Below are 19,553 nucleotides of genomic sequence, written 5' to 3'. Positions count from 1 at the left end.
TCCATTTCTTTGCATTATTCGCTGAGAGTACAGTGATGAGCACAGTATACCCATGCGACGGACAGATCGGGGCCTGAAAAAAGAGCATGAATGGCCATTTTTTACCTTCACAGCCACTGTCTCTCTCTTCAAAGCCAGCACTACAGGTACATTTCCCAATGGGGACCAGCCACTCCCCCTCTGCACTACAGTGCATCCTGGGAGGATTATCCAGATCTACTTCAGAATGATTGACGCAGGTGCCCTTAACTTCCACCAGGGTTGCAAATGCTGCTTCTGCCACAGTGTCCGGAAATATTGCCAAGTTCTGCACTGTGGAGAGGCACTTTTTGTAATAAACCCGCACAGAAACCAGAGCCACGCACGCACCCACATCCTGGAAGCCCAGGTGGAAGCCTCTTTTGCTCAGGTGCCCAATCTCCCGCAGTTCTGTGTTCAGCTTCATTTTGCGCTCGCCCAAGTCCCCCTGGGTGAAGCTCTCATCGGCAGCAATGGTGTCAATTTTTGTATGCTTGTTCTCACGGATGCTGTGGCCCAGATCAGAATCTGACTCAATGTAGTAGAGATTGAAAGTCTCCTTGCATGTGCCTACCACCCCAGGGATGCTATTGCAGTCCCTCAGGGTGAATTTCAGCTCAATGAATATTCTTTGGCCATTGCGCCTGGCAATCCAGCCTGTCTGCAGCCAGTTGTTTTGATTTGACTCCATGACATTGCAGACCTGGTATGTACGAATTGGCTTGTAGTTCTCATCCACTCCACTGATTTCTTCCCACTATAAAAAGAACACACACATCTTGATACCTGCAACTGAGGAGAACCAGCCTTCCAAGTAAAACCCCCTTCATACCGAGATCATTCTAAATACAACCACTAACCCCCCCATATCCCACACATCATTATAAAACAGGCATTAAAAAGCCTGCTGCCCACAAAATACACAAACCCCAACATTGACACTCTGCAGTGCTTTCCAGTGTCTAAATATTTAGGAGGCAGAAACACAGACAGCAACAGATGATGGACATGAGATTTAGTGTCTAAAAAAAGACCTCATTTCTCACAGCCAGAGAAGTCTTGTCTGCAAAACTAGAGGCAAGGCCCACAATCCCCCAGTTCACTCCCAAGGGGCCAGTGATGGCTTTCCCTTTATTGGAGGCTAATGTCATAGTTAAGTGTATTACCAGGGCCCATTTCCAACCCCATTTGACTGACCCCTCTCTCCAAGCACCTACTTAACTGTTCTCAAGGTGCTGACTGCCAATCTCTCTGCAACTCCAGTAGCTTTAGGTCACAGGATGCATTTCAGTACAGAAGAGCAGCAATTACAGCCTCCCAGTGGGGAAGCACCCACCTCCTAATTATAAGATCACCAGGGATGTGGGGGAGGGAGAGAATAAGGAGCAAGGAAATGTAAGACCCTCCTTGCCAGTCATTTGGTGGGCAGGAGAAGGAAAGATTCCACTCTCCCTTCCAAGAAGGGCTGGCAGTGCTGAGAAATTCAGGTCAGAGTGAGGGGCAAAGTCCCCAAGGCCAACTGTCTCTCTGGCTTTACCTTCCCAGGTAGGTAGAATTTGCGCTGTCACACAAAAGCAGCTCACGCTACCAAATATACTCACACCATCAAAAGAACTTAGAGATGGCAGGGTACGAAGAAGCCATGTGACAGACCAACCAGGGACCACCTCCAGCCTGAAAGCAAGCTGAGGACACTGAGGCTCTCAAGGAACAAACTCACCCAAGTTTAAGTGAAGTGGCATGTCCCTGAAGCAGCAGGGGAAGTGTTGATTGAGGAGTGGCAATCAGACCACTGTAGCCCTGAGGAGTGCTCACAGCAAGTCCTGGCAGAGTTTGTAGTGAGATTACCAAGAAAACCCCATAATGGAGTTTCTTCCCAGCCATGGACAGACTCCAGTGCAGCTGAGCCCTGAGCACACTCCAAACAGTGTCGCTTCAGAAGCTAAGAGCAGCTGGAAACATCTGATATCACCAATTTGCCCATTCAGGTAGACAGAGACAACAGCCCAGCCACTTGCTTAGCAAACCACAAAGTTATGGAGGAGTCACATATACCTATTGGGTCAAGTACCCCAAGATTTCCAGAGATCCCACCCTTTTTACTCATCAGGGAACAAAATGAATCCTTAAGAAAACTGGCCTGGAAAGTGAACTACGGATAAAAGCTTTAATTGACTGGAGTTCATTCTCTCAGCACAAGAATGCAAGCCGCATTTTCATGCAAGGTGTTCGGTTTGTGGTGCTCCTCTGACATAATCAATACACTCACTCACTCCATTCTCCTGCTGTCTGGGACTGACAAACATCACTGTTCATGTCAAGGCAGCATTGTGTCAGCTTGTCAAGCCTGCTGTTTACATCACAGAGACATGTCGCTGCTTCGCAGCTCACCTCTGGGATCTGGATTTAAAGCAGAGTTTTTTCTGCCCATCACTCTACTGCTCGGCTGAAGCAGATACCTACTGAGACAAGCAACAGCTAAAAGTAAAGGCCCTCTGAATACACAGAGCATGGCACTCCTGAGGAAATTGTGGGATCAATGGTTCAGGTGCCACCAATGAATCCACTTCCGCAGGTGGCATCACTCAACTACTGCAGCCAGTCAGTTCTAGCCACCAAGCCAGTCCCATCAGTATGGGCAGCCCAGAACCACCGTGCAGAGCCAACAGAGGTTCATGGCATGCATATGCGGCAAGTACCAGTAGAAACACAATAGGGCTCTACGTCAGAGTTAACCAGACTGGCTGTGGGCAGGATGGGTGCTGTATTACAGGGAGAGCACATGCTTGCTTACATTTTCACTTACCCCATTCGATGGGTACGATGTCCAGCCCAGCTCAGCCTGCGACTCCTTAGAATCCAGCAGAACAACTGCATGGGAGAGAGAAATGTTAAGAAAAGGCAACTGATAAAACTCACTCCTACGTAAGTCACCCAGACAAACCACAGCGAACAGCCAGCCTCTGAAATGACCAACTGGCTCAGCTTCTTGGAAACTGTATTCATACTGCTTCTCACTTCTAAGAGGGCACATTCTGCCTTCTAACTATGCCCCGCTTCGCAGTCCCACAAGAGTGATACTCTGCCCTTCTCAGGAGATCCTGCAACTGTTTCCACTCCCACTTTGTCACCAGCTGACACTATCCGTGCAATGGCAACAGTCACATGTAAACCATTTCAAAGACCTGTAGCCTTCCCTGACCTGCTGAGAACCAAATTTTGTATTTGCCGACTTCTCCTGTGCCAACAACAGCGGCAAAACTGCCAGAGGCCACGCTGCCTTGAGGGTCTGGAATTGCAGGGTAACAATTTGAGGGAACAAGTGCAGGGTAACTCAGAGTCCTACACGTGGGGCAGGTGAGGAGGGAAGGTGGAGGAACAGGATGCCCAATATTTTGTTACACACACAAGTGAGTCAAGAACTTACTGCTGCTAAGGTGGAGTCTTTATTCTAAGATCTTTCCTGGGGACCTCTGACCAACCAGCTGTGGTGGAGCTGCCTACCCAGCCACACAGTGATCACATCTAAGCGGATGGGCTATTTTGCAGGGGCAGGAGCAGAACGTAGGATACACATTATACCACACAACTACATCTCAGTGGTCCACCGACGATGCCACTGAAGTCATGGCAAATGTCCCACTAACTTCAACGCACCATAGATTTCATCCCAGAGACTGAAAATGCTCAGGTAACACGGTGATGGGTATTAGCAGACAAATCTTTATACAGCTAAAGACAGCTCAGCACTGGGCTGTGTGAACTGTCTTGCAGCACAGCTCATTATACTACAAGCAAAATATCAGCAAAGGGACATGACTCACATGTGCGCGCCTGGTTGAGAAATACCAAGACATTACAACAAATTTATTTTAGTACTAATCCCATGACAACCACATTAAAATTGACTTTAATGCTTTAGATTAGGACAGGTTAGTCCACCGTGCTCCTCAAAGCAAAAACACAGCATGTTCCACTTTACAAACATCAAAACCTTTACAACAGCCAAATTGCTGGAAATTTCCCCATTTTCTGATCCAAGTTACTCAGAAGGGATTGTGTGAGATTGGTTTCCAGCACACAGGGAAATGGTGCTGACTTTTCCAAATGCATTGTCACCACCAGACCTGACATACTAGGTACCATTTTACACTGAACACCCACTTCCAGGCCTATATGCAATGGCAAAACATCACAGCTCAGCAGCAGGGATGGATCCTGGCACAGTTGAGATGACCCAACAAGTCTTTTCTCCTCTCAGTAGCTGTAATCTCCAGGCCGGGATTATACCAAGCCATTCATTTATTCCAAGGTAAAAACAAATCAAGTATGTTGGCAGAATCAAACTGACTCATCCCTCTGAAAAATCATAAAGACACCACTCCTGGGTATTGTGGTTCTCTCTAAAACCAACAGGATATAAAGGCTAATCTCTACAGACTCCTGCCAGAAAAAATAGGCGGGAAACCGCTGCATTTTTATCACAGTGATAAACATTTCACGAGTGTAAGTGTTGCACATGGGCCATTTACTAGAAGAGACTATAACCAATAATAATAAAAATGTTCTCACGTAATGCCCACTTTGGAATAGAAAAACTGTCAAACATTTGAACAGAAACAATGAAGATATTAAGGATAACTGTGAGTTCTCAGGAATTTGTGGCTATAGCTTCAGTCACGAAGTCACTTGTTTATTCAGTTAACAGACAATACAGCAGACCCTTGCTTTGTGCCAGAGTTACATTCCTGGAAAACCAGGTGTACCTCGAAGTTTGCACAAGCTGAGGGGGTGAGGGGCCAAGGCCACCAGCTCAGTACCAGCAGCTGCTGCCACAGCCTGGAGCAAGGGACCCCTCTGTTAAGGGTGAAGACAGCTGGCAGCACACTTTGCTCAGCTAGCTCTGCCCTGGGGTGCCACCGCTGGGGAGGGTCAGGGAATTCCCCTGGTTAACAGGGGTCCCCATGTTAAAAGGCTGCTGGCTGAGCCAGCTCAATGCCCCCATGAAGGGGAATCGCACCTGGCCTGGGGTTCCCTCAGTGCCTTCTTGGGAGGCCTCTTGTTAACAGGGAACCCCCCCCCCACCGCATTAAAAGGCTCCAGGAGCAAAGTTCCCCCAGCTCAGCCAGAAGGGGCAGCTGCCACCACACAGGCAAGATGGGAGGAGATCCCCCATCAAAGGGAAACCAGGCTGACACAGCCTGCTCTTCCCCCGAGTTCTGTCGCTTGGAGGGGGGGGCAGGGGGGTTGGGCTCCCACAACTCCTCTGACCCCTCCCCCAGCAACAGCACACAGGAGAAGAGCTGGCTGTGCCAGCCCAGTTCCCCTTTGACTGGGGTCTCTCCTCCCCTGTGCACCAGCCGCTGCCTCTGGCAGGAGCTTCCCAGGTCCCCCTCTAATCCCACTAATGTCGAATGCACATATCTCAAGGGCTTACTGTCATTGAAGTGTTTCTCCATTTCCAGTTTCCTCATGTTGAGTAGTAACAGAGATGGCCATGCTAGTCTATATACTATCAAAACAAAAAAGTAGTCCAGTAGCACTTTAAAGACTAACAAAATAATTTATCGGGTGATGAGCTTTTGTGGGACAGACCCAGTTCTTCAGAAGTGCTATTTGACTGCTTTTTTGTTTTGACAGTTCCCTCATGAGCTTGATATAAAGTTTCACCCCCAGGGAAAAAGGGATTCCCAATCCACCCTAACAGTGGGGTGGGGGAGGAGAAGAGGCAGGACCAGGAGATTCAGAGAGAGAGCATCATGCATGACCTGCTTGCCTCTCAATAGCAGAGAATAACTAGTCTCATCTCTACTGTTAGTTTCCATAAAATCACAGAAGTTTTAATTCACACGCAGAATTCTCCCCCCACCCCCAAAGTTAAGCTATCTGTTAACCATAAATTGCCAGCCTCTGCTGTGCATTCCTAGCAGATGCTAGTTTTTCCATCAAATGATATTACTGCTGATTTGGCCATTTGCTATGCCCCCTGCCAGACCCACCATATTGTACTACTTCATAAATTCTGCTGATCCCCACCAATGGTGTTTAGCAACATTAGGCTTCTCAGTATCTGAGCAGCAAACTGAGACAGGGCTGCTTCTGGCAAACACAATGAGCAATGCTTATAAGTAGTACTGTCTGCATTGAAGTTCAGAGTGTACGGAAAGCAAACCTCAGCTCCCTTGAGTCAGTTGTTTGCAGAAGGTGTTGGTTTCAATGCAGACCATACATTTTACTCCAAAGTCCATGCAAACTGGCCACAATCCACTGGCCACAGTTCAGCTAACAGAGTGGATTACAGCTGTGCTCAAATTATTTACAGCAACAAATTCTGACAAAGCCAGTCCTTCTGGCAAATCACCTCCCTCCCTGTATTTCATGGTCTGCAACTTCATTTCCAGCTGTGCGGGCTCAAATGAAGCACGTGTATTTCCAGATCACAACTGAGTTTAGAGGAATTATTATTATTCACCACACTCATGGGAATATTTACATAATCACCAAATAGACCAGGGATAGGGAATTCATTATTTTAAGATCCAGAGTGATGAATAAAACTCCTCAACAAATGAACGTCAACTTAAACAACAGACCACAAGAGCAAATCACTGGCAGCCAGATTCTTTCTCTGGACTCAAAGATTTCTCATTTGGGAAGATGGGGGGAGGGGAGACCCAGTTTTCACATAAGTTTTGTGAACACTTGTCCTGTCACCAGACAGGGCACTTCGGGATTAAAGAAGCCAGCAGGCCACACTTTCTCACCTGACGCACAATTCCACAGGATTATTAGGTGAAAAAATCTAGGGGTCATCTGCACATAACCTATATTAACACAGTTTGGCTCTGTGGCCCCCTTTCTTAGCTAAAAGGGCTAGATTGACTCTCATAGGGGCCCAGGGCTACTAGATTTTGTGCAGCCCCCTAAGATCTGGGTTGGGGCCAAAAAATAGGAGATCAATATGTGGGAAGGGGCTGCAGGTTTAGGCAGTGCTGGGGGCAGGGGTGAGGGCTCTGACCGAGGGCCTGGGCTGTGGGGTGGAGCTGAGGGAGAGACGTTTGGATTGCGGGGGGCTCCAGGCTACAGCCAATGGATTTGGAGTGTGGGAGGGAGCTCAGGGCGGAAGGTTGGGGTGGCGTGAAGGGTCTGGGGGGAGTTAAAGCATGGGAGGGGGCTCAGAGCTGGGACCAAGGGTTGGGATGCAGGGCGCTTACCTGGGCGGCTCCCTTTTGGTGCATAAGGGAGGAGAGAACAGGTGGCTTCATAGAAGCCTGCACTCACTTGCAGTTACTGCCAATGTTCCCTCTAACCTTGTCTGTCCACATGAAGATGCCTTCCCTCCATAGGCGGAATACTTTTTTGTGCACACCAAGGTATGTGCATGACCAGCAGGAAAAAACCCCTAGTTGTGAGCACTCTGCCAATCAGCTGGGCGACACATGAATCTCTACCAAATCTGCTACACAAGCGTATCACTAACCCGCAACATTGGGCACCACCCCCCACAGCTCCCGTTGGCCAGGGATTGTGGAGCTGCGAGGTGGGGAGGGGGAAGGAGAACACATGACACCCTACAGGCAAGGGCAGTGCTGGGACACAGCTTCCTGGTGTGGTGCTCATCATGGTGACAACTCGGGGGCTGGGTCCCCCAGCTGGGGGGCTGTGGAGGGGAACAAGAGCATGCAGCAGCCTCCCCCTGCCAAGCAGAGCTGGCCCAGGACACAGGGGCTTCAGTCCTGGACCCCAGGTTGTCACCCTAAAGCCCCTTTCTTAATCCAGCACTGAGGGTTGCACACATGTTGGTACAAGGCTGCTGTCACCTCCAGCTAACAGCCACAGACCTGGAGCTCAGGCCGCATCTACTCACTCTTTTATATCCATAGGTCTTGGGGTCACCCCCCCCAGACAACCTACCCAGCAGTATCATGACATGCCCAGAACAGGAGACTTACCATGTTAGAAGTAAAATGAGCATGGGAAGAGATGTGTGGAAAATGGAGAGGAAGCTGCACCAGGTCTCCTTCCCTCCTACTCTGGGCTGCTTTGGATTCAATTGCAACTAAGTTTGACAAACAAAGGCTAACAAGGAAAACAGTCAATGACATGGAATATTACACTTAACTATCCTCTACTGCCTCCCTCCTCAAGACCTCAAAAGTACCATATAAGCAGTGATGAATGAAGGCACACGTCACCCCTGGGAGGAGCATGCCATCCTCACCTTACAGATGAGAAAGAGCGGCCCAGGGGGCAGTCAGAATTGCTAAGTCGTGTCAGATGACAAAGTTTGGCCAGACCGTGGTGATAGTCACACTGACTGGCTGCCTTCAGCCTTGTTTAACACCAGTGTATTCTTAGTGAGCTTTTACTACAGAAAAACTTGCTTACAGATGAGGCTGCATTGGACAAAGGGCCTATACTGAGCACTGATATTACATAAGGTGAGGGGAGTAACTACAACATCAGATACACAAAATGTACTGCCAAGAGGCAATTAGAGAAAAATAGGCAAAACCTCCCAATACAAAGAGAAAGTGACCTGGTCAAATGTGCACTGTCAGTGCATAATCAGTGGTAACAAAGCAATCAGACAAGAGCAAGAAGAATGTGAAAATAACAAAGCCCAACCAAAGTTACACCAATTAAAGTTCACAGATGTGATTTGCATAAGATATTCATTAGTTCTCTACCCATCACTACTGCATATGCAATTTGAATGTGTACAAAACAGGTCAGGTTCTGAATCAGAACTTTGCAGGAGAAACCCACTGACCTGCAGATGCTCTGGGGTGGGGGTGGGGGGAGTGATCACTGGCCACAGTCTTTTCCTGTAGAACTTCAATAGTAACTGCAATCCCAAGGCGTGCTTCTGGTTCAAACCAAACGTTTGAATTAACAAACATGAGTATTTTGGACCCAGCTGGGTGGCACTGTCATACAGCAACAGGAACAGAATTCGCTGAGGCACTTTGTGTTTGTTCTAGAGCCAGGAATAGAACCTAGAACCTCTTCTTCCTGCGCTACTTGCTTCAACCAATAGGCAATGCTGCTGAGTGCCACATATACAACACACCACTGTACCTGGTGGACAAGTTTGCATGCAGTCCATTTGGCTGTATTGTAACTTATTTAATGGAACGTGTAATCCCCACTCCAGGCAACCTGCTGATTGATCAGATCTGATATCAGGTAACAGAATGCCATGACTGCATTAGGGAGCTCTCAAAGGAAAAACTGATATTTTAATAAAATGAATTGCTTGCTCTTTTTAATTATATTTATAAAATCCACTTGTGCTACCCTTTTGGAGACATCCCTTGGGAAAGACCATCTCCAAAGATCAAAGGGGGAGATGTTTCTGCTACTCAAGCTTAGCGAAACTAAGCAGATAGCTATACATCTGGATAAGAGAACAAACACACATAGAAGAGTAGCCTTAAAAGCTAATGAGATGTTCAAATATTGTTTCCTGGTGGAGTGACAATAAAATGTATTTCTCAAGGCACAAAATCCCAAACACACGCCTGTTCCTAATTCCATCCCATGGGCATTGAGACACTGGTGCTAAAGTGTGCCAAGCAAAGAGACCAGCTCAGAGAGCCAGAAGCCAGCATCCATGTCCCATCCAGCCCAGGCCTTCCCTTGCACAAGACTGCAGCTCACTTCCCATTCACCCACGAGCTACGGAACACCCCAACGTTCAGAAAAATCTCTGGCTGGTTTTGGAGAACATTTAGCTTGTTACAGAACAAAAGCCTAGCAAGACAGAGACGGACAGTATTGTAATATTTTGGAGAAGACTAAAGGAGATTTTGGAAAAAGTGACGATGAATTATTTGACACTGAACTCTTGGATTTCCCATTTTCAGGAGAGGTGATTAGCATCCATCAGCATACATGGATTCCAGTGAAACACAAATGTCTGTCGCACTACCAAGATTACCTGCCCTTGTAGGTGAGCCCCCCGCCCCAACCCCCTCAGCCATGGAGGGCACTTACTGCAGGTGTTGGCAGAGTTGAAGGATAAAAACCACACATTCCTTCTTGCTGGTATCCCCGCAGGGCAATGGTGTCTGCAGAAGACTGAATGTTCTTAGGGGGTCAGCTGATGGCAGCGTCATTCAGCACTCTGCTCGCTAATTTAAGTACCATAGGGTGCATCACATCAACTCAACTAGGGAACCTCAAAGGGGACTCCAATGGCAGCTTCAATCTGATCATTCGAGAGACTGTGCACCCAGGTTCCCCGATAGCTCCAGGTCTTTCTGGCCTAGTTTGCCAGGTAAAAAGCACACACCATGCCAAAACTCCAGGTCTAAATTCCATCCCACATTGGCTGCATTATGTAGAACCTACACCCAAGCACTTAGTGTGACAGACACCACCCCTAATGCTTTATGAAAAATGGGTTATGAATATAAATATGCATAACTCAGAGACGCTTTGGACAAGATGTGTCTTGTAACCTATCGTTTTCAATGGTATAACCTGCAGGATCTGGCTTGGCAGCCCACAATCCCTGGGACAACAGTTCAGGAAGCAGAACAGAGCCTCCTCTCAAGCTGCAGCTTATGTCACCAAGTGCATTCAGAGACACTGAAAAGTGGAGGAGAAAAACAAGACAGAAGACTGGGGTGTCAGTCTCCATATGACACTCAAGAATTTTAAGGAACATGTAAAGCAAGACATCAGTCATCAGATCCCTAAGGACTGCCAGGGATTTCATCCCTCCACAACTCCTATAACCATACAATAGTATCACTCCAGTCAGCTCAGGCAGAGCCCAGGGGTGCTATGCACACCCAGAACACTACTCTCCTCACACCCTATAGGGCTCCACCTCCCCAGGTTGCCAGGAAGTTGGCTCTAGTGGGAACTGCAGGCATTCTGCTTGGGGAGAGTTAGATGCAGGAGCTCAAACTATCTAAACGACAAGTAACGGAGAGGGAGCCGTGCTAGTCTATACACTATCAAAACACAAAGCAGTCAAGTAGCACTTTAAAGACTAGCAAAATAGTTTATTAGGTGAGCTTTTGTGGGACAGACAGGGTCTGAAGAAGTGGGTCTGTCCCACAAAAGCTCACCTAATAAACTATTTTGCTAGTCTTTAAAGTGCTACTTTATCTAAACAACAATCCACTTCAAGGTAAATGCGCTGGGATATTCCTACTGAAAGTCCAATAAAGTGGCTTGCACTGACAAGCTGTTGTCCCAACTACTTGAGTTTCTAGTTAGCTTCCTGGGAGCACAGTCAATTGTGTGGGTGGCTCATTCATGGAGTGGGTTGCAGTAGGGGGTTTCACCTTTCTTGTGCTTTGCTTGGGGGTTGAGAGCACTGATTCTCCTCCACTCCTGCTTTGGGCTGTTCCATGCTAACTCTCTCCTGCCAAGTGGGAACTTGAGTTGAGCTATGAGCTGTATTAGGTGGAATAAAAATAACCCTGCTCCCTGATGCAGCACCCAGGACGGTGACTTTCTTTAATTTGTTAAAGCCAAATAGCCAGATTCCTACTCTGCAAAAATCGAAGTGTGTGAAAACGTACATATTGGTTCAATAAACTACTTGTATGACGGTCTATTACTTTAAATCACAAGTCTGGCTGTAACTGGGTCTGTTCCCACTAACTTACCCCAAGACCAGTCACAGAGAGGTGGCCGTGTTAGTTTGTTTTCTAACAAACCAAACCAACAGTCCTGTAGCACCTTAAAAGACTAACAAAATAATGTGTGAGGTGATGAGCTTTTGTGGGGCAGACCCACTCCTGCAGTTCTGGAGATATGCAGTACCCGGGAAGGAGGACATCACTTTGTCACAGGGTAAAAGCAATGGCTGAGATGTCTGAACAGAATAATGAAACCTCCTTTATTAGATTGCCCCCTGGGTCTCTGGTGCCATGCAGTTGTCACAGCTCAGGATTCGTACATAAAATCCCTATCTTGGCTGTGATGGAGCTATTGGTCAAGGAACAGTACAGCTGTGCTTGAAGGTGGACTTGTGACAGAGCATGAAGGACTAACACGGACCATTTCAGAGCTGCCAGGTTGTTTTACACATAGGACAAGATGCACCTATCTGCTCAAACGCTGCTAAAAACAGGCAAAATATGTAGTAACGGTTGACTCAACTCTGACCATACTTAGGAAAGCTGCATGCAGCACTATATATAGCACACCTGACCACTGCTGGGGCAGACCAAACTGATGATAGTGTACAGTTACAGGCACTGGCAGGGATGAGAACTTCTGACAGTCCTCAGGAAGCCGATAACTGCGGTACCCCATGCGTTCCATAAAATTCCTACATGTTATCATTAGACTCTTGAACATCACTCTTCTTGTCACATTTTTCTCTTCTGTTTCTCTGTGTCTCAGACATCTGCCTGTAGTTTCCTTAGATATCTGGGTAATGAGGAGTGTCTTGTTGACACATACATCTTGAAGACACAGGCATATAAACTATCTCCATAATCATCATCCACAGACAATCAGTTTATTCTGTTGAATTGCACTCATCCAACACTAACGTCATTCAAGCTCTTTTCCTCTCAAGAGAAGGGCTTCTGTTTCCTGGACTCCTAAGGAGCGTGGCAAAAAGACAGGGCACCCCAAAAAGTAAATACTGACTCCTGCCAAGTACATACCATCCTAGGAATGCCACAGCAGACACCCAGAAAGACAGGCACATGGCTTGGAAATTGAATAAGCACATTGGGAAAACCCTTTACTCTTCTGGTTCCTGGAGGATTCATTGTGAAGGCCAGGTAGTTATCCAACAATGGGTTGATGTACGGGGATATCACTGTGTAACATAGTCGGTCCCATGCACACCACAGCACACTAGTTTGAAATCAAGCAGCAAGCCTCCCTAGACCCAGTGGCACTGTGGTGCCAAGTTCGGCAGAGGAGTTAAACGTGCTACATGTTGCACTAAATACAAAAGCAATCCCACAGTGCACTTGGCAAGGATTCCTTGTTTAAAGACTTTAAAGCCAGAAAGAAGCATTATGATCAGTTAATTAGTGAGTTCCCCAGACCGGAGAAAAAGAGCTCTGTGTAAGCTGGCTAGTCTGTCTCTCTACCCAGCAGAGGTTGGCCCAATAACAGCTATTCCCTCACCCATTTAAAGTCTCCCTACTATACTGAGGGACACAGCTACACCACTGCACTTCAAACAGTCACTCTTTGGCCTCCCTACCTATAAAGCTGAGAAGGATAAACGTGAGTCCTCACAGAAAATTCCAGATTCCTCAGGATCCTAGAGGAAAAGCAAAAGGTTGGAGGCATGGTTAATGCAACCCATGTCAGGAAATGAATGGGTGCAATCAGTGGGATTACTTGGAATGAAAAAGCTGCAGCAGCCAGAGGGCATCACTAGAGTGAAGCAGAGCCAAAAACATGAAAGACTGGTGGACAGTAAACTGCCTTACTCCAAAGGACTGCATCTGCCCTACTTATCAAGAGGGGAAGACAGCAGAGCAGCGTTTGCAAATGAGCCAGACTGTTCAATCAAATGATTGCAACTGCAAACCAGTGCTGCAGCTTGATGGTGGGAGCCCTTTTAACTACAGATTGATGCTTAAATCAGGCTTTGTTAATATGAACATTGCAACCGGACTACCACTAGAACCTGCTGGGCTTTCAGCATATTTACAAACATGCACTGCGAGCTTGCTTGGGGGAGTATTTTCAGTCTGATACCTTTACCACAATCCCAGAGGTATATGACAGCAAGGAGAGTTTTCTAAGATTAGGAGGTGCAAATCCAGTATTTTAGGCATTGAAGGGAATGGAGCAGTCACAGGAGCTTGTAAATGCAGGAGGAACATGAGATGGAATAGTTAGATCAACAAGTGATAAGTCACACTACTATCCATCAGTATAACAGTGCAAGTGGAAAGCAGTGGGCAACACAAGGAGATCACTGTGTTAGGGGAAACAGCAGAGCCCAACAGAATCAGACAGCAAGAGGCAAAATGGGGAAAGCAACCAAGCGTGCAATGCCATTCCTTAGCCCACATTACACCAAGTACATCATTCGGCACCTCTAGGGCTTGAGCCACTTCCCACCACAGTGCAACACTGAGCACCAGATTCATGGTGTGAATGGGAATTTCAGCAACACCAGTGACCCTGATGTATTTTAACTACAGCACTTCAGAAATTCAAAAGCAATTGAATGGAGCTTCACTGGGCTCCTTTAGAAAAAGCATAGAAACGCCTAGCCATTGACTCACCTGCTTTGTTTGAGAAGACACACGTTGCACAAAGCAGATACATACACTATAGACAAATGGAATGGAATAGTTTGAGTGTGATAGCAAAGCCAGAAGGTGGTGGAGGGAGAGAAACTTGAGTCTAGAACAAAGTCAACCCATCTGAGTTTACCTCACAAGACATGTTCAAACATCCCCAGAGGGCAAGTTCAGATAGCAGCTATATAATCACTAAGTGCAAAGAAAGGGAACTTGCCAGCTAGCATTTCCATTTGATCACAGCATTTACAGCAGCACACTCTTCCATATGGCTTCCACATGCACCCTCTTATTTGTATTAACCATCAAAGCAGGATCAGAGCAATGCACAACTGTTTCCAGGAACTGCAGGAGAAGGTCACTACCCTAAGGAACTCCCTTTCTAAAGGGAATAGGCACGGAACACAGAGGGAGCAGGTAAGAAGCTTAAAATATAAGCCAGTTATTAGTATTACAACAGCAGTGAGAGGCCCTGCTGTGCAAGGCACTGCACAAGCACCGGGTGGACCAGCCCTGCCCTGAACAGTTTACCATCAAAGGACGGATTATCATCACTGTTTACAGAGGTGGAACTGAGGAAAGCAAATCCGATCTGTTACGATGCTTCCAAGCAGACACCAAGCTAGGAGAAGCAGACAGCCAGGAGGGGAGGTCAGTGAGGAAGAGCACAGATGGGGAGGGGGTGAGTCTCTCCAGGTGGAGAGCATCATGACCTAAAAGTCTAAAGAAGGGGGCAAAGGGAGCAATAAAGGAACAAGAGCAGAGTGCAGCATCTGGGGTGGGCAAGGACATGGAAGAGGTGAAGGCAAAGAGATGGGAGGATTAAGAGAAAGCTGAAGCCTAAATTTGGTGCAAAAAGCCCAGTTCTAAGGTTTACCTTCCTTCCCCCTTTGCCAGTCCCTGAGTTGTGTATTTTTAACCAGATACTGTCCCATACCAGAGGTGGACACACTCTGGCTCTCACTGGAACTCAGCTGAGACACACTGTAATGCTGCCATTGATAAGCTATCAATACCTACAGGAGGCGGTCAGTATTGAGAAACGTAGGTGTCTGTCTATGGTAAATTAACAGCTGGTTAAGTGACCAGACAGGGAACCACACACAATATCCATGGGGCATTTTTTGCAAGGCAAAAGTCAGGTAGTTTCCAGGGAAACGATATCAAAGTTTGTTCTGAAGTGTACAATTCCAGACAACTCAAACTGCATTGGCAATGGAAACCAAAGCAGCACTTCACACTTTGTCACATAAAACAAAGCAGTCTCACGAAGTTTAATGCAACAGCAGTCATGTGGCACTTAGACATACAGAAAATTGGCAGCAATACACTATGCTTGCCCAGACTTTATTACCAGGGTCTCCTCTGAATTAATTCAAGAAACGAAAAGGAATTCAATCCAGAGTTTCCATTTTAGAGAACGTTATAGTCATGAAACCAGGAGAATTTCGGGACCATGAATTCCGGCTGTATACCACAACAAGGCAGAACTCTTCTCCAACTACACATGTGCATAGCAAAGAGAAAACATCTCCAGTCAAGAAATAGTATATTGGAGAACATGCGTTAGCTACCTGAATTATGAACTTTTATCATAAGAACATAAGAATGGCCATCACTGAGTTAGACCAAAGGTCCATCTAGCCCAGCATCCCTTCTGCCAACAGTGGCCAGTGCCAGGTGCCCCAGCAGCCGTGGACCAAAACCAATGATTAAGCGACTTGTGTCCTGCCATCCCTCTCCAGCGTCTGAAAAAACAGAGGCCAGTGACACCATTCCTACTCCCAGGCTAATAGCCTTTTATGGCCCTAACCTCCATGAATTTCTCTAGCTCTTCTTTGAACTCTCTTATAGTCCTAGCCTCCATAGGCAAGGAGTTCCATAGGTTGACTGAGCTGTGTGAAAAAGAACTTTCTTTTATTAGTTTTAAACCTGCTACCCATTAATTTCATTTGGTGTACTCTAGCTCTTATATTATGGGAGCAAGTAAAGACCTTTTCTTTATTTACCCTCTCCACACCGCTCATGATTTTATATACCTCAGAGAGTCTAGGTCATGAATCATGTTCTCAGTGTGTTATTTACCAATAATACAGGAACACACTGGTTACAGCACTAATTACAGACTCTATACCAGTACCTCATGTTAGTTCACCTGGATGATAATTGGGCCTAAGGTACACAATCTACAATGGTTTAGTTTACCAGATTATCCACACTGTCAGTCTGCCTTAGAATTCAGAATTAGTAGTGACTCTTCTGTTCACATCAGCAGATGTCCGTCTTCTACACTCTCCTTAAGTGATAGGATTACAACTCAGTAAACATAGTAAGAATTAATCAGACCAGGATGGACAGCTTTGATTCTTTGTTCTTGGAAATGAAAAAACTGCTGCCCAAACCTTTATGCCACACAATTCGCTCAGCTAAATTAGACATTTGTAGGTCCAGGGAGACAAAGGAACTGAAAATCCATTGATATGACCAAACTACACTGTAACCTTTTTCAATCCCTGGCTGTAGGGAATATCTAAACTACATCTGTTACTATCTTCTTCAGACCAGAACAGAGGAAAAGCTCTATGTAAGCCCAAAACCTTGCCTCTGTCACCAGTAGAAGCTGGTCCAATAAAAGGTATTACCTCATCTACCTTGTCTCTCAATGTTATTTTGTCAACTAAGAACAGAATTATAACCCCACAGCTTAATGAAACTCAGCTACCTTGATATACTCTATTGTTTCCATAATAACAAAAGTACTATACCAAAAATTCATATCCTGACAACCACAAATTGACATACCTCATATGATTTTGCATTATATATTTTTTTCTCTAGGTATTGATCTATTCTCCCATAAATTATGAATCGCGGGAGCTCTCACAACCAAAATAACAGGCTGAAAAGGTTTTGGATCTCAAAGGTAGGTTAGGAAATGTGCAGCCTCCCAACTGTTGACCTTTTGTGGAATCTACTTATTTTCCCCATTCTGCCTTTTTTCTTCACTTTGTAGCACACAAACCTAGCACGAAGAAAAAGCATGAAGTGCCCAAAGAGAATAACCTGCACAAGAGATCTCCATGTACAAGACAAAAAGAGGAGGCGGCACTGAGACAAGAGAGTTGGAATGAGCAACTTGAGTCCAAGAGAGATGCCCCACAGAAGGTTCCCTGCAGACTCCACTACCATAATCCCAGCCTCCAGCTACCCTCCTCTTTGCTCGGGGTAGGGAAAGGAGACTGAGGACTAGCTACTGTTTACAGAGACACTTGGGAAACGCAATTTAAAATGACAACTATTTATACACATGCAGAAAACACTATTTATATGCAACTGCATCGCCCACATCCCAGCTCCTCATCCCCTGCCTGTTTCCCACTCTTCAATAGGATGTGGAACCATATGGAGCACAGACAGCTAGAAGACACTCATGTCAGTGCCCAGCTCACGTCTCAATGACAATCAAAACCCCCCTACCAATCCCCGTGCCCATACATTCACTGTGGCATCCCTCCCTCACCAAGCCTGCTGCCTGCCCCAATCACCCTCTCCCTCATACAACCCCATGTAGCTCACACATTGCCCCTGCTCAGCCCCACGCGGCCGCATCCATCCTGTGCATTGCCCCTGCTCAGCCCCACGCGGCCGCATCCTGGCCTTCCCAAGACTGCCCCAACACACCACACACAACCATGGTGCAGCCATGTGCCCCTGCACCCCAGACCAGCTCACCCCCTGCCCCACACCCCGTTGCCTCATCCCACAACCCCTCCACCTCATCCCACCCTACTCAGCACTGCGACAGCCCCGCCCACCATGCCCCCTGCCCCGACACCCCTCAACACGGACCCCACCCAGCGCCCCCAGGCCCCGACTGCCCCAAACCTTGTCCCGACCCCCTCACCTGCCCCTACCCAGATCCCCCCACACCCCTCACCGGCCCCTCCGACTTTCCCACCGCGCCCCCGCCCCCCAGGTCCCCAACGACCCCCAAGCCCCGCCCCGGACACCCCCACCTGCCCCCCGCTGGACTCACCCTGCTCGGCGGCGGCCCCGGGCAGCAGCGGCGGGAGCAGCAGCAGCAGCCGCAGCAGCCGCACGAGGAAGCCGCCTCCGCCCGCCTCCATGGTGCTGCCGACTCCGCGCGGCTCCGGCTGCCGCTGCCGCCTGCCTCATGCCGGCAGCTCCCCCGCCCGCCCCGCGGCGGCCGCTGAGCCCGCTCCCTCGGAGCCCGACCCGCCCCCCCGGCCGCCGGACCAATCCGGGCCGAGGGCGGGGGCAGGAGCGACCACTCGGCGCGAGGGGAGGGCGCAAGGAGGGGCACGAGGGAGGGGGCGTGGCGACGATGGGCACAGACCAATCATAGCGGCGAAAGCTATGGTGGGGCGGGGCGAGGACAGAGAGTAGCCACTCACTACCGGGAGAAGCGGCAGGGACGAAGCGATTGGGGGTGCGGCCGCTCACAAGAGTGGGGCGGGGCGGAAAGGGGCGCGAAGCTCAGTAGCCACTCAGGAGAGAGGGGCGTGGCCAAGTGAGCACAGCCGCCTTTCGGAGACGGAGGCATGAAGTGGGCGGGGAAAGGATCTGCCGCTCAGCATGCGAGAACGAATCAGGTGCTAGGGAGGTGTCCCTCTGCTAGCCAATAACAATTGAGGGGCGGGGCTCAGGGTGGGGCACGTGTGCTATGTGTTAGAGTTGAGGTTTGTTAATGGATTGGGTCCGTTCCTCCAGGTGAATGTGCCTCGGGTTGGGCTGTGGGAGGGGCATGGTGTGGGCGTTGTGGGGCTCTGGGGGTAGGAGACCTGAGTGCTGGGGGGGCTCTAGGATTGAGGGGCTCTGGGGTTAGGAGATCTGAGTGCTGGGGGCTCTGGGGGTAGGAGATCTGAGTGCTGGGGGGCTCTGGGATTGAGGGGCTCTGGGGTTAGGAGATCTGAGTGCTGGGGGGCTCTGGGATTGAGGGGCTCTGGGGTTAGGAGATCTGAGTGCTGGGGGGCTCTGGAGTTAGGAGATCTGAGTGCTGGGGGCTCTGGGGGTAGGAGATCTGAGTGCTGGGGGGCTCTGGGATTGAGGGGCTCTGGGGTTAGGAGATCTGAGTGCTGGGGGGCTCTGGGATTGAGGGGCTCTGGGGTTAGGAGATCTGAGTGCTGGGGGGCTCTGGGATTGAGGGGCTCTGGAATTAGGAGATTGAGTTCTGGGGGGCTCTGGGGGTAGGAGATCTGAGTTCTGGGGGGCTCTGGGGGTAGGAGATCTGAGTGCTGGGGGCTCTGGGGTTAGGAGATCTGA

At 48.3% G+C, this 19,553-nt stretch overlaps 1 protein-coding gene across 1 annotated transcript in view; it reads right to left on the bottom strand.

The window, feature by feature from the left end:
* Window positions 1–18,472, bottom strand: part of EPHA10 (EPH receptor A10) — a 101,600-nt gene extending 83,128 nt beyond the window's left edge. Inside the window, exons 1-3 of the mRNA XM_074976546.1 lie at window positions 18,307–18,472; window positions 2,825–2,889; window positions 106–775 (exon numbers count right to left, since the gene is read on the bottom strand). Of these exons, the coding sequence (XP_074832647.1) occupies window positions 106–775; window positions 2,825–2,889; window positions 18,307–18,397 (826 nt within the window). The 5' untranslated portion in view covers window positions 18,398–18,472. The remainder of the gene's footprint in view (window positions 1–105; window positions 776–2,824; window positions 2,890–18,306) is intronic.
* Window positions 18,473–19,553: the final 1,081 nt, after the last annotated feature.

This window comes from Carettochelys insculpta, chromosome 24 (assembly GCF_033958435.1).
Source record: "Carettochelys insculpta isolate YL-2023 chromosome 24, ASM3395843v1, whole genome shotgun sequence".
NCBI lineage: Eukaryota > Metazoa > Chordata > Testudines > Carettochelyidae > Carettochelys > Carettochelys insculpta.
Note: the sequence above shows the minus strand (reverse complement) of the source record. Positions and strands in the feature narration are given on the sequence as shown.